This window comes from Sorex araneus, chromosome X (genome assembly GCF_027595985.1).
Source record: "Sorex araneus isolate mSorAra2 chromosome X, mSorAra2.pri, whole genome shotgun sequence".
In the NCBI taxonomy this organism is placed as follows: domain Eukaryota; kingdom Metazoa; phylum Chordata; class Mammalia; order Eulipotyphla; family Soricidae; genus Sorex; species Sorex araneus.
In genome coordinates, this window is record NC_073313.1 from 61,143,045 (window position 1) to 61,158,962 (window position 15,918).

Below are 15,918 nucleotides of genomic sequence, written 5' to 3' on the forward strand. Positions count from 1 at the left end.
CGGGATGCGCGTGCTGTCCGCGGTGCTGGCCGCCGTCTCCGCTCCCGCGCCGGCTCCCTCGGCGTCCGGTCCGCGTCCAGGCGCTCCGCCGCGCCCCGCAGGCACCTGGGCTCGGCGCTGGGAGCCGGGAGCCGATGCCCTGCACTCCCGCAGCCTCGAGGGGTTCTACATAGACGGGCAGCCACCAGACCTCCCCTCCCGGGAGCGTGCGGGGATTTGAGGGTGAGGACAGTGAAGCAGAGGGTACTTCCCGGCTTGGGGCGCCCACCCCGGGGCCGGCGAGAGGCTCTCCGCCAGGGAAGGGAAGGGAAGGGCGGCTTACCAGAATTTTGGAGCTTCTTGTTCCTGGACACGGCCCAGATGACCATGGAATTGCCCGTCAGGTCGGCAACAACGGTCACCACCATCACGCAGTACATTAAGACGATGACGGCCGGAGGGTAGTTCGGCATAGGCAGTTGGCAGCCAATACACCCAAACGGGGTAGGCACAGCCATGGTAGGCGCCATCGTGCGCCCGGAGTCCATTAGGATCCCCCAGCTGGCCAAGACAGCGAACACCTGCTCTGCCACCGGGAGCTGCAGAAAAGCGTGGCTTCCCCTACGAGAGCCAGAGAGCAAATGACAGATTCCCGCCCCTTTCCGGTGAGCTTTTAAAGCCGAGGAAAGGGGCTTGCCACGCCCTAAACCCGGCCCCCCGACCAATCAAAGGTCTCCTAACACTCACCCCCACCTCGATGGGCAACCCATCCTGGACAAATCAACAGCCAGAAAAGTGTCATATGGCTTCCACTACCACGTATGTGCCTCCCCGAGCCCCCACCTTCAGGTACTCCAAGTTCTGACGCCTACTCTGAGTCCACATCCCCCCTCCCTTCACCGGCTCTGGCGCATCAGCTTCCAGCCGGCAACTCTGCTCGCTCCTTCTAGGCAAGCGCCTTGGCAAAGCACTGTAGAACTCAGAGAAGCAGAGGAAAGGCGTGCAGTGCTTCTTGGGGGTTCAGTGTCCACCCACACCAGTCTGAAACCACTAGAAGCATCATTTGATGGGCAGCTCGGCCCCTGACACTTTATTCCTTTTTTCCTGGGGGTGTCCTTAAAAAGTTCATCCCTTCTCCCCCCAAGGTGTCTGTTCCAAGCTTTGTGCTCCCCAAGGAGAGCAGGAAACATCTGCAGCAGTGCCCAGCCCGAATTGAAGCCCCAGTCTAGTGAACGGTCCCCAGCTCGGTGCCTGCCAGGAGCCACTTGGGTCCCTTCACGTTAGTGGCAAGAGGTAACATATCCCAGTCCAGGATTGCGCTCTCCGTGAAAAACATGCCCCAACAGGCGGGATCTGAGACGTGGAAGCGAGTCGGCACCACGGGAGCCCTGGAGGTAGCTTGTGGCATCCTTCTAGCAACTTTGGGAAGTCAAGAAGAGTGGGAGCACCCCTCCTCCGCAAAATGCCTGAGCACCTGCCTGGCATTTTCTACAGGAGAACTAACGAGAGAAAGAAATAATAATAATCCCAACTCTGAGATTGCCGCTCCGTGCGAGAGCTTTTCTGCACAAGCGCTTCAGGAGTGTCGCGAACCACCCGGCAGGCTCCGGCACAACTGTGGGAGCCGGCAGAGCATCCAAGAGGGCAACCTGTCACAGGAAGGGTTCTTGGCTTAGGCCCCTTTCCTTGGCCACCCCCACCCCGCCCGGCTTCTCAGAGCAGCGCTTCCCTGGGCTCTATCTGCTCCTCTGTCTTGGCGTTTCCCTCCCAGGCGCCCAGGCTCACCCGCCCGGGGAAACGGGAAAGTGGCCCGCTAACCACAAGGCGGGAAGGGTCTCACACTGGATTCCTCCACGTTCTCGCTCAGAGGAGTGAATTTCTGTCTTCTCAAAGTTAGGGGTCTTGTGGAGAAGCCTCCCAGAGAAATTCAGTGAACACCTTGAAACTTCTCCCTCCCAGACCACCTTCAGGAGGTGGGGCTGCGCTGTCCAGGAGAGCCAACGCCTGGATACTGCCCCCACCCTCCTGCCCCTCGCGGGGAGAGGGGCGGCCGCTGAAGGTGGGGGCTGGGGATGCCTCGAGGGACTTCAATATCCTAGGGCCTTTCATGGGAAGACACAGACGCTCCTGACAAGTAAGTATTGCACGCACTTACTCTAACTGAAAAGACCAAACAGAAATGTGTCCCAGTGTGTGCCGATAGCCGCCCCCAGCCCCCTTACCCCCTCAACAGCACCCTTCCAGCCCTTACTGCACAGAAGGAAATCCAGGCGCATAATAATAGCCCTCCAGAAACCTTTTCACGTTCATTATGTCCCTGATAGCGGCAGGCTGCAGCCGGGTGCGCGTTCTCCTGGCCGCGCTCAGTTTAGATTGATCCCTGAACGCAGCCCTAGAGCCCCCTCTGCTATCTGCCCCCGGCAGTGGAGACCGCCCCACAAGGCAGCAGTTTAGAGCCCCTCTGCCCCCCCACGGAGCAGATCCCGCACATCAGGGTGGACACTTCGTCTTGGGGTTTCTCCCTAATTCCCTGACGGTTGGGGGACCACTCATTGCGCCAAGGAATGGTTTGGAAGTCAATTAGGAACAAATTTGAAGAAGAAAAGGAAATAAGAATTTTTGCAAACACTGGGTCTCTCTCCCCTGCCCGTCCCCTAATAATCCTGTCTCGTGAGAATGCTCATGCTCCACCTGTCCTCTGAGATGAGGTGGCCCGCTGAGTTGGGCTGAAGAGTGAGCAGGAGAGAAGACTTGCTGAACCCCCAGAGTGTGACCTGGTGACCTGGTGAGCCTTGGATTTTTCGATACTAGACAAGTGAGAGGGGCAGCTATGCTCACCTGTGGTGAGGTTTTGCATCTGGTTAAATTCATTTTCCTACTTTTGAGATCTTAAAGATATTCATCAAGGTCCCATCTAAAACAACTGATGGATATGAAATGAAGTTATTTGGACACCCAGGTGAGTGAAAACCAGTGTGAGTTTTCAAGAGTAGGGCAAACCTTTCACTCAGTAAATTTTAGCTCCTTTGGAATTCTTGGGGGGGGTCTGTACTAGTAGACTTGGCTTCCATCAAATTCCAGGGCTAGAACCTGAAGACCAGCCCCCAGGCAGAGGCGATATCCTGGCCCTTCTGTGCTGAGGGCAAATAAGACAGTACTCTTCCCCTCCTCTTGATATAGAAACCATTGGTCTCAAGCTCGCCATTTCTTTTCAAAAGAAGTTAATACTAGGGTTCTTCGGAATGGCAGGTGGCAACTAGCAATTCAGCCTTTTTCTGAAAGGTGAGAGTTTTTGCTCTGAGACAGGTGGTTTTTTTCTGTACACACAAGGTGAGTGCCCGCATCTTCAGAATTCTGATTATGACAACAATAGTGAAAGGTCAGTTTGCTTTTATCATACCTCACAGATTATCTGTGCCACCTGAAAAAATATTATAATAATCCCAAGTCTGGAATTGGTGCCTTGCTGTTTTAAATAAACATTTAATAGTTTTCCAAATGTCACCTGGGAGATGTTTGCTCACAATTCCCTTTAGTTTTTGTTTTGCTTTTGCTTTTCAGTCACCTTGAACTACAACGTTATTCATGGTTGGGTTTCAAGAGTCCAATATGTTAACACCAATGCCTTCACCGCTGAATGCTTCCCTCCACCAATACCCACAGTTTTCCTCCTGCTACCAGCCTGCCTCTATGACAGGTGCTTTATAAGTTTGAGGTGCTGTGTCTTTCAGTACTGCTATTGCTAGGGATGCATGCTAAACACTCTACCACCTTTCAGCACCTCATCCTCTCCCTGAGCAATGCTCCCTCCACCACTGGCCTAGTGTTCTCCTCCCCACCCTACCGCCCCTCCCCCCTTCTCCCCCATCCCCCCAAGTGACAAGCTTCCTACTGAAGACAAGTTCTCACTTTCTTTGTTTCTATTGCCTTTGGCATTTCTTATTCCCCAGCTATGTTTCCTTATACTCCCCACCCCAAATCCCCCTCCCCCGAGCATATAAGGGAGATCATTCTGCCTCTGACTGCTCCCTAGCTCCACTCAACAGGATACTCTCTAGATCTGTCTGCATAGCAGCAAATTGCATGATTTCATCTTTTCTCATGACTAACTAATATTCCATTGTGTATATGAACTAAAATTTATTTATCTAGCCACCTGTTCTTGGACATTTGGGCTCTTTCTCCATATTTTGGCTATTGTGCATAGTGATACAATGAACATAGGAGTGCAAATGCCTTTTCTACATTGTGGTTTTGGGGCCCTTGGGGAATATCTCAAGAAGTGGAATTGCTGAACCATGGAGTTCAATTTCTAGTTATTTTTGAGGAGTGTCCATACTGTTTTCCATAAAAGCTGGACCAGTCACCAATACTGGCTTTCTTGTTCATTTTGATGTGTATCAATATCTCCGGTATGAGATACTATCTCATTGTTGCTATGATTTGCATTCCCCTGATGATTAATGATACATACCATTTTTATGTTTTCTGGCAACTTGTTTGTCTTCTTGGGGGGGGGGTTCTGTTAATCTCTTCTTCCCATTTTTGATGGGGTTGGGGTTTTCTTGCTTGTAAAGTTCTACTATTACTTTATATTGGATATTTGATCTATATGAGATGAGTGGTGGGCAAATATTTGCTGGCAGTCTGTCAGGTATCTTTGTATTTTGGTCATTATTTCTTTTGAGATACAGAAGCTTCTTGACTTAAAGTAGCCCCATTTATAGATCTTTGCTTGCTCAGCCAATGGATTTGACTCCTTAAAGCTGACTCTAACTTCATGGAGAGTTCTGTCAACATTTTCCTCAATGTAACTTATTGATTCAGGTTTGATATCAAGGTCTTTAACCCATTTTGATTTGACTTATCTGTCTGGTGTTAAAATGGTTCTGTGTTTGTTTATGTTTTGCATGTGGCTGACCAGGTTCCCCAGAACCACTTGTTGAAGAGGCTTTCCTTGCCTCTTTTTGTTCTTTTATCAAAGAGTAACTTTCCATAAAGCTGAGGTTCTATCTCTGGATTTTCAGTTTTATTCCAGTGATCTGAGAGTCTATCATTTTTGAAGTACAATGCTGTTTTTTAAATTCATATATTGTTGATTTTTTATTATGATTCTGTGGTTTACAATGCTATTGATAATGGTTACTCTTGCACATAATTTCAGCATTACATCGATCACTAGTGTACCTGTTCCCTCTCCCGAGGAACCCAACACCACTCCCTACTAGTACCAAAGTGCACAACTACAGATGAATGAATCAAGAATGTGGAGTCATCTTCCATTGGAATAATATGCAACTGTATAAAAGGAAAACCAATGCCGTTTGCCAGGAAATTGATAAGACTAGTGAGTACCATTTTGAGAGCAAACACAAGTTAGTGCATAGATTCATAATGATTTCTATCATTTGTAAGATTCAAAGATGTATATTGGAGTAGCAACAAGTGTTCAATGACAAAAGAATTGAAAAGTTGTTCCACAGAAATGAGTTAGCAGGAAAGGTGTTTGAATGGGTGGGAACTTTGGGATCCTGGTGGAAGCAAATGCATAGTTTGGTGGTGGGTATGGTATTGCAACTATGCAAACGTCAACCCAGCATTCACAGTGTGGTAAATCACAACACCTCAATAAATACTTGTTTTATATACTTTTAAATTTTTCTACCTCCTATTTTAAAATATTTTATTAAGGAGTGACTATTTACAAAGTTACTGCTAGCTGTGTTTTAGTCATACAACAATGCAATACAAATACTTCCACCAATGTAAATTCCCCTTTACCTGTGTTACCAGATTCCCTACTCATCCTAAATCCCATTCCTCCTTCTATGTTCACTTAACAGGAAAATTACAAAATTTTGGTGGTTGCCACTTAGATCTCATGTTTTCAATTCTGTTGAATCTGTTCTACAAATATGGATACACCCTTCACTCCTATCACTGGTATAACTGAAGCCCTGATGCCTGGTAACACATTATTTCTCATTCTCTCTCCCCCTTGATATCTTTCCATCTATGTCTCTGTGAAGATATTTCTAAACACTAGCAAGAATGCCCTGTGTAAAAAATTATCAAAACATGAGTGCTACCAGCGATATGATGAAGAAGGACATTCCCCCTTGCGGTACTGGTAGAACTGTTACTTGCTTCAGCCTCTTTTTGAAGAAATTGTTGGCAGAATTATGAAAGGCTGAAAAATTGAGCATCAGAGACCGAAGTCATAGGGCAGTGCCTAGGGTTTGTCTTGCACGAGGTCGACACAGGTTTGATCCTCAGCATCCCTTATGAAACCCCCAAACTTCCAGGAGTAATTCCTGACTTCAGAGCCAAGAGTAAACACTGAGTATAGGCTGGTTTGATACAAAAAATTGAAAGCTTCCACAACAGCACTGTTAATTAGGGACATGCACATCAACACAATAATGAGATATCATCTTAGGCCAATGAGAATTCATTGGATATATCAAGAAATCTCAAAAAGAAAAAAACAGTGATTGTGGGCTGTGTTGACAAATGAACTCTACTGCATTCTTGTTGGCTATGCCTTTCGCTACAAAACCTGTGGTGAGAAAAATGAGGTTCTAAAAGAGATTAGTAATGAAACGTCATTCAGTCTAGTGATAAAATTTCTTGATGGTTACTTCCAAAAACAAAGCATCAGTATGAACCTATATTTGAACATATATGTTTATTGCAACACCTACCACAATAAAAAAGATATGGAAAAAAGAAAAGTGCCCAAATATCGATAAATGGATCCAAAAATTGTGGTCATTTCCATGATGGAATACTATGCAACTGTACAAAAGGAAAACTAATGAAGTATTCCAGGACATGGATAAAACTAGGGAGTATCCTTTTGAGAGGAAACACAAGTTAAGGGTTAGATTCATAATGATCTCTCTCATGTGTGGGACTCAAAGATGTACGTTGGGGTGGCAACAGTGGTCAAGGACAGAAGAAATGGAAAGTTGCTCCCCAGAAATGATCTAGCAGGGAAGGTGGTTGAATGGATGGAAATTTTGGGATCTTCGTGGAAAAAAGATGATACTATGGTGGTAGTTGTAATTTTACAATTATGGAAATACCGACTGAGCATTCATAGTGTTTTAAATCACAATGCTTCAGTAAATACTTGTTTCATGTTTTTCTAAAATTTTTCTGTCTTTGGTTTTTAATTTTGTTATAAAGAACCCATTATTTAAAAGTTACTGATTATTGTGTCTTAGGCATACAATGCAATACTAATCCCTCCACCAGTGTCAACTTCCCTCAACCCGTGTTTTGGGATTCCGTCCTCATCCCAAACCCAATCCACCTCCTTCTGCCAATTTAACAGGCAAATTACAAAGTTTAAGTGGTTGTTACTTACATCTCATGTTTTCAGCTCTGTTGAAACTGTGCTTTGCAAGTATGGCTACACCCTTCACTCCTATCACTGGTATCACTGAAACCCTGATGACTGTTAACCCATTCCTTCTAATTTTCTTTACCCTGTCCCTTGATATCTTTCTTTCTATATCTGTGTGAGATATTACTGCACACTGGCAAGAATGTCCTGTATAAAAAGTCACCAAATTATGAGAGTTGTTGTAGATGCTAAGAAAAAGCACATCCCAATTAGTGATGGTAGAAGTGTTACTTGTTTCAGCCTCTTTAAAAAAAATGTTGGCATACTTCTAAAAGGCTGGTAAATAGAGCATCAGGGACTGGAGTCATAGGACAGTACCTAGTAAAATAGCCTTGCACGCAGCTGACCTGGGTTCTATCCCCAACATCCCATCTGGTCCCCCAGGAACTGCCAGGGATAATTCCTGACTTCAGACCCTGGAGTAAACCCTGATTACCCCCCAGTGTGATAAAAAAAAATCCAAAAATAAGGAATACAACGAGCTTCCATATCAGCACCAGTGATTATGGACATGCAAATCAAAACAAGAATGAGATATCATCTTACACCAATGAGAAATCATTGGATATATAAAAAATCTCAAAAGTAAAGAGTGCTGGTGTGGTTTGGTGAGAAATGAGCCCTGTTTCAATATGGGTGATACCTTTCATTGCAAAACCTGAGGTAAAAAAATGAAAGTATAAGACAGAGAGGAATGAACCTCAATTCAATCCTGTGATATAACTTCTTGAAGGTTACTTCTGAAAACTAAGCATCAGTAAGAGCAGATATATGCACACATATGTGTCAGCAGTGTTTATCACAATAAAATATATAGAAAAACCAAAAGTGACCAACTATAAATGAATGGATCAAGAAAGGTTGTCATTTTCCATTGGAAAATTATGCAACTGTATAAAAGGGAAGTCTGTGAGGTCTGCCAGGACATGGATAAAACTAAGGAATATGATTTTGAGAGCAAACACAAATTACTGGATAGATTCATAATGATCTCACTCAATTGTGCAGGGAAAGTGCTTGGATGGGTAGAAACTTTGGGATCCTGGTAGAGGCAAGAGGATACTAAGGTTGTGGGTGTGGTATTGCAATTACAGAAACATGAATCCAGCATTCACATTGTGGTAAATGTGAATGTGAATGCCTCGATAAACACTTGTTGTATGTATTTTTTTATTTTTCCTACCTTCCATTTTTAATTTTTTATTAAGAACTCACTATTTACAAAATTACTGGTACCTGATTTTAAAAATACCGTGGACTACCAATCCCTCCACCAATGTCAACAACGCTATACCAGTGTCCTGAAATTTCTCCTCCTCCAACACCAACTTCACCCAATCTTGTCCCAATCTTGTCCAATAATCAGGAAAATTACAAAGATTTAGAGGTTGCCATTTACATCTTATGTTTTCATGTCTGTTGAATCTGAGTTTTATGAATATGGCTACAACCTTCACTCCTATCACTGGTCTAACGGAATCCCTGATGCTTTTTAGCACAATAGATCTTATTCTCTTTGCCTCCCCTCAATATCTTACGTTCTGTGTCCGTGAGGATATTACTGTACTCTAGCAAGAATGCCCTTTGTAAAAATTACTGAAACATGAGTACTACTGGAGATAAGATGGAAAAGGAAGTCACATTCAGTATTGGTAGGACTGTTACTTGCTTCAGACTCTTTTTTGAAGGAATTGTTGGTTTAATTTTAAATGGTTAAAAAATAGAGCGTTAGAGATCAAAGTCATAAGACAGTGCCTAGGGGTTGCCTTGCACACAACCGATGCAAGTTTGATTCCCGGCATACAATATGGTCCCCAAGGCATTGCCAGGGGTAATTACTGATTTAAGAGCCAGGAGTATACCCTTATTATCCCCTAGTGTGACCAAAAATTTCAGAAATAAAGAATAGAGAGAGCTTCAGCATCAGCACTGGTTATTAGGGACATGCAAATCAAAACAAGAATAAGATATCACCTTATACCAATGAGAATACATTGGATATATCAAAAACATCTAGAAAAAAGTGTCGGTGGTATTTTGATAAGAAATGAGCCCTCTTTCAATTTTGGTGGGAATAACTTTTGGTGCAAAACTGTGGTGAAAAAAAAATGAAAGTATAAAAGAGTGGAATGAAACTCCATTCAATCCAGTGATATAACTTCTTGAAAGGAAGCATCAGAATGAATGGATATATACACACATGTATGTTTACAAAGCATTTGTCACAGTAAAATGGATAACAAAAAAACAAAGTGCCCAACTATAGATCAAGAATGCTGCCATTTTCCAATGGAATACTATACAACTGTATAAATGTAAAACTAATGACGTTTGCAAGAGTTTGCTTTGCACGCAGCCTCTTGGATTTGATCCCCGGCATCCCATATAATCGCCCAACATTGCAGAGTGTTTCCTGACTGCAAAGCTAGGAGTAAATCCTGAGTATCACCTGGTGTGACCCCCCCTCCCAAATCAAAACAAAACAGAACTTCCACAACAGTACTGGTGATTAGGGACATGCAAATCAAAACAAGAATGAGATATCATCTTACATCAATAAGAATTCATAGGATATATTAAGAAATCACAAAAAAACTGCTGATGGGATTGTGGTGAGACATGAACCCTCTTTCAATTTTATTGGGTTGCCTTTCAGTGCAAAACTGTGACAAAAATAAAAGAAGGTCTAAAAATATTTGGAACAAACCTCCATTTATCCACTGATATAACTTCTTTTTTTTTTCTTTTTGGGTCACACCTGGCAATGCACATGTGTTACTCCTGGATCTGCACTCAGGAATTACTCCTGGCAGTGCTTAGGGGACCATATGGGATGCTGGGAATCGAACCTGGGTCAGCCACGTGCAAGGCAAATGCCCTACCTGCTGTGCTATCGCTCCAGCCCTGATGTAACTTCTTAATGCTTACTTCCAAAATCAAAGCATCTAATGAATGAACATGTGGACACATATGTTTATTACAGCAATTTGTTCAAGCGGTCACTGTCACTGTCATCCCGTTGTTCATCGATTTGTCCAAGCGGGCACCAGTATTTATCTAAAAAAATAATATGGAAAAAAACCAAAGCACACAACTACAGATAAATGAATCAAGAAGGTGTGGTCATTTTCCAATTGAATACTATGCAACTGTGTAAAAGGAAAAATAAATGCTATTTGCCAGCACATGGATAAAACTAGGGATATCATTTTAAAACAAACACAAGTTACTCGATAGATTATATGATCTTTCTTGTTTGAGATTTAAAGGAGCATTTTGCAGTAGCAACAAGTGTTCAATGACAGAAAATTTTAAAAAGTTGCTCCCCAAAAATGAGTTAGTAGGGAATGTGCTTGAATAGGTGGGAAATTTGGGATCCTAGTGGAGGCAAGTTGATACTATAGTATTGGGTGTATAATGCAGTTATGGAGACATCAACTCAGCATTCACAGTGTTGTAAATCCAATGCGTTAATAAATACTTGTTTTATATATATTTTTTATTTTTTTACTTTTTAAAAAGTACTCACTACTAACAAAATTACTGCTAGCTTCGTTTTAGGCATACAAGAATGGAATACCAATCCCTCCACCAATGTCAACTCCCCTCCACAAATGTTCCTGGAGTCTCTGCTCATCCAACTCCTACTCAACCCACTCTGTCCAATAAACAGGCAAATTACAGAGGTTGAGATGTTAGCACTACATCTCAGGTTTTTAGGTCCATTGATCCTGTGTTTTATGAATACAGCTACTCCCTTCACTCCTAAAACTGGTATAAATGAAGCCCTGATGACTTTTCACTCATTGGTTCTTATTCTCTTTCCTCCCCCATTTATATCATTCATTGCATGTCTGTGTGAAGATATTACTGCATACCAGCAAGAATACCCTGTGTAAATAATTATCAAAACATGAGTGCTACCGGAGATAAGATGGAAAAGAAACCCACATTCAGTACTGATAGAACTGTTACTTGCTTCAGCCTTTTTTTTTAAAGAAATTGTTGGCAGACTTCTAAAAGGCTAAATATTAGTCTGTCAGAGACTGAAGTCATAGGACAGTGGCTAGGATGTGTCTCGATCTCAGTCGACCCAGGTTCAATCCCCAGTATCCCATATTGTCCGCCAGCGCTGCCAGGAGTAATTCCTGAATGTAGAGCCAGGAGTCAACCCTGAATATAGCCTTATGTGACCAAAAAATTCCATAAAAAAGAGCTTCTGCATCAGCACCAGTGATTCGGGACATGCAAATCAAAACAAGAACGAGAATTCATTGGGTATATCAAGAAATATATTTAAAAAAAAACATTGCTGTTGGAACTTTGGTGGGAAATTAACTCTCCTGCATTCTTGTTGGGAATGCTTTTCGGTATAAAAACTGTGGTGAAGAAAAATGAAAATCTAAAAGAGATTAGGAATGAAGATCTATTCAGTCCAGCAATACAAATTCTTATTAGATTCCTCCGTCCCTCTCGGAGAGCCCGAAAAGCTACCGAGAGTATGCCACCTGCACAGCAGAGCCTGGCAAGGTCCCCATGGCATATTTGATATGCCAAAAACAGTAACAACAAGTCTTACAATGGAGACGTTACTGGTGCCCATTCGAGCAAATCGATGAGCAATGGGATGACAGTGACAGTGATACAGTGATACTTCCAGAAAATAAAGCATCAGTATGAACTGATATACTCACATATTAGTTTGTTGTAGCACTTATCACAAATAAAAGATATGGAAAAAACAAGTGCCTAACTACGGATGAATGGATCAAGAAACTGTGGTCATTTTCACAATGGAATACTATGCAACTGTATAAAATGAAAACTAATGAAGATTGTCAGAACATGGATAAAACTACGGAGTCTAATTTTGACAGTACACTCAGGTTACTGGATATATACATAATGATCTCTCTCATGTTTTATTTTTTCATTTTTTTCTTTTGGGGTCACACCTGACAATGCACAGGGGTTACTCCTGGCTCTGCACTCAGCAATAACTCCTGGCGGTACTCAGGGGACCATATTAGATGCTGGTATTCGAACTCGGGTTGGCCGGGTGCAAGGCAAACGCCTTACCCGCTTGCTATCGCTCCATCCCCTCATGTTTTAGATTCAAATATGTATATTGGGGTAGCAACAGTGTTCAAGTATTGAAAAACATGAAAAGATCCTCCACAGAAATGAGTTAGCAGGAAAGGCACTTGAATGGATGCGAATTTTGGGATCCTGGTGGAGAGTGGATACTATCATGGTGGGTGTGGTATTACAATTATGGAGACAGCAACCCAGCATTCATAGTGAAGCAATCACATTGCCTCAATTAGTATTTGTTACTAAGGGTTTGTTTTAAATTTTTCTATCTTCTATTTTTAAATTTTTTAGTACTCTTTTTTTACAAAGTTACCTATAATTGCATTTTAGGCATGCAACAATGCAATACTAATCCCTCCACCAGTGTCAATTCCCCTCCACCTGTGTTCCCGGATTCCATCCTAATCCTAACTCCCATTCCACTCCCTCCAGTCCACATAACACTCAAATTACAAAGTTTCAATGGTCACTACTTACATCTCTTGCTTTCAGCTCTGTTAAATCTCTGCTATGCCTATTAGGTTGTACACTTCTATCCTATCACTGGTAAAACTGAGGCACTGATGCCTGTTGATGCATTGCTTCTTATTCTCCCCCCCTTGATATCTTTCCTTCTATGTCTGTGTGAGGATATAACTGCACACTAGCAAGCATGCCTTGTATAAAAAATTACCAAAATATGAGTGCTCCATAGAAGTTATGAAAAAGGACCCCCCATTCAGTACTCGGAGGACTGATACAAGCTTCATAATCTTTATGCAGAAGTTGTTTCCAGATTTTTGAAGTCTTAAAAATACAGCATCCAGGACTGTAGTCATAGGACAGTCACTAGGATTTTCTTTGCACGCCATTGAGACAAGTTCAATTTCAGCATATCATATAGTCTCCTGAGCACTACCATGAGTTATTTCTAAATGCAGAGCTAACAGTAAACCCCTTGATATCCCCTGTTATAAAGTATTTTGTAACCAAAAATACCCAAAAAAGAGTAGGGCTTCCACAACAGCACTGGTGATTAGTGACATGTAAATCAAAAATTGAATGAGATATCACCTTACAGCAGTGTGAATTCATTGGGTATGTAAAGAATATCGAAAAAACAGTGCCGGTGGGATTGTAGTGAGAAATGAACCCTCCTTTAATCTTGGTGGGAATGCTTTTCAAAGCAAAAAATATAATGAAATAAATGAATATCTGAAAAAAGAGAAGGCCACAGAGATTGAAATACATCAAAAAGAACAAGGACAACCAGTGCTGGCACGAATGTGGGGAGAAAAGGACTCTCTTACATTGTTGGTGGAAATGCCAACTGGTCCAACTTTTTTGGAAAACAATATAGGCATTTCGTTAAAAAACTAGAAATTGAGCTTCCATATGAAACAGCAAAATCACTTTGGGAATATATCCCATGGGTTCAAAAAAGCACAGTAAAAATGACAAATGACATCAGCTGACTAGTTAAAGAAACTTTGGTATATCTACACAATGGAATATTATGCAGCTGTTAGGAGAGATGAAGTCATGAAATTTGCTTATAAATGGATAGACATGTAGAGTATCATGCTAAGTGAAATGAGTCAGAGAGAGAGGGACAGACATAGAAGAACTGCACTCATTTGTGGAGTATAGAATAACATCACATGAGGCTGACACCCAAGGACAGTAGATACAAGGGCCAGGAGATTGCACCATAGCTGGAAGACTGATTCATGAGTGGAGGAGACAACACAGATGACATAGAGAAGGGATCACTAAGAAAATGATGGCTGGAGGAATGAGTTGGGATGGGAGATGCGTGCTGAAAGTAGATATTGGACCAAACATGATGACCTCTGAGTGTCTGTGTTGCAAGCCATAATGCCCAAAAGTAGAGAGAGTATGAGAATATTGTCTTCCACGGAGGCAGGGGGAGGGTGGGAAAGGGGGGTATATCCAGGATATTGGTGGTGGGGAATGTGCACTGGTGGAGGGATGGGTGTTTGATCATTGTGAGATTGAAACCCAAACATGAAAGCTTGTAACTATCTCATGGTGATTCAATAAAAATTTTTAAAAAATTAAAAAGAAATGACATCTGCACCTGTACATTCATTGCAGCACTGTTCGCAATGGCCAGAATCTTCAAACAACCTGAGTACTCGAGAACAGACGACTGGTTAAAAAAACTCTGGTACATCTACACAATGGAATACTATGCAGCTGTTAGGAGAGATGAAGTCATGAAATTTGCTTATAAGTGAATGGCCATGGAGAGTATCATGCTAATGAAATGAGTCATAAAGAGAGGGACATAGTGCAGACATAGAATGACTGCACTCGTTTGTGGAATATAAAATAACATAATATTAGAATGACACCCAAGGATAGAGACAAGCGTCACGAAGATTGCTCCACAGTTGGAATCCTATGTCATGAGCTGGGGAAGAAGGCAGCTGGGATAGAGAAGGGATCACTAAGTCTATGATAGTTGGATGGATTGCTCTGGATGGGAGATGTTTGCTGAAAGTAGATAAAAGACCAAGCATACAAACCATAATACCCATAAGTAGAGAGAAAGAGGTAAATTGTCTGCCATAGAGGCAGGGGTAGGGGTGGTCAGGGTTAGGGATACTGGAGACGGGAACATTGGTGGTGGAAAATGTGCACTGGTGGAGGGAACTAGTGTTTGATCATTGTATGACTGAAACTCAAACATGAAAGTTTTATAATTGTAGCTCACAGTGATTCAATTTAAAAAAAGAGGAATGAGGGATTGGAGCAATAGCACAGTGGGTAGGGCGTTTGCCTTGCATGCGGCTGACCCAGGTTCGATTCCCAGTATCCCATATGGTCGCCTGAGCACAGCCAGGGGCTATTCCTGAGTGCAGAGGCAGGAGTAAACCCTGTGTATCTCCGGGTGTGACCCAAAAAGCCAAAAAAAGAGGAATTAAACTATTCAATCCAGTGATACAACTTCTTGATGGTTACTTCCAAAAATAAAGCATAAATTTATACAAATATATGCACAATTATGTTCATTGAAACATGTATTGCAATAAGAAACATATGGAAAAAAACAATTCCAAAAACAGATTAATGCATTAAGAAGTTGTGGTCATTTTCACAATGGAATACTATGCAACTCTATAAAAGAATAAAGTTATGAGGTTTACAAAGACATAGATAGAACTAGAGTATTATATTGAGAGTAGACACAAGTTAGTGGAAAGATTCATAATGATCTCTTATTTTGAGATTCAAAGAAGTACATTGGAGTAGCAAAAAGTGGTCAAGTTTAAAAAAAATGGAAAGTTGCTCCCCAGATGCAAGTTAACAGGGATGATGCATGAATGGGTGGGAACTTTGGGATCCTGGTAGAAACAAGTGGATAGTATGGTAGTGGGTGTGGTATTGCAATTATGGAAACTCCAACCCGGAATTCATAGTGTTATAAA

General features: G+C 42.3%; 1 protein-coding gene across 1 annotated transcript in view; it reads right to left on the bottom strand.

Moving 5' to 3' along the window:
* GPR50 (G protein-coupled receptor 50) overlaps positions 1 to 15,918 on the bottom strand; it is a 46,967-nt gene that overhangs the window by 4,468 nt on the left and 26,581 nt on the right. Inside the window, exon 3 of the mRNA XM_004606623.2 lies at positions 323 to 600. Coding sequence (XP_004606680.2) covers positions 323 to 527 — 205 coding nt within the window. The 5' untranslated portion in view covers positions 528 to 600. The remainder of the gene's footprint in view (positions 1 to 322; positions 601 to 15,918) is intronic.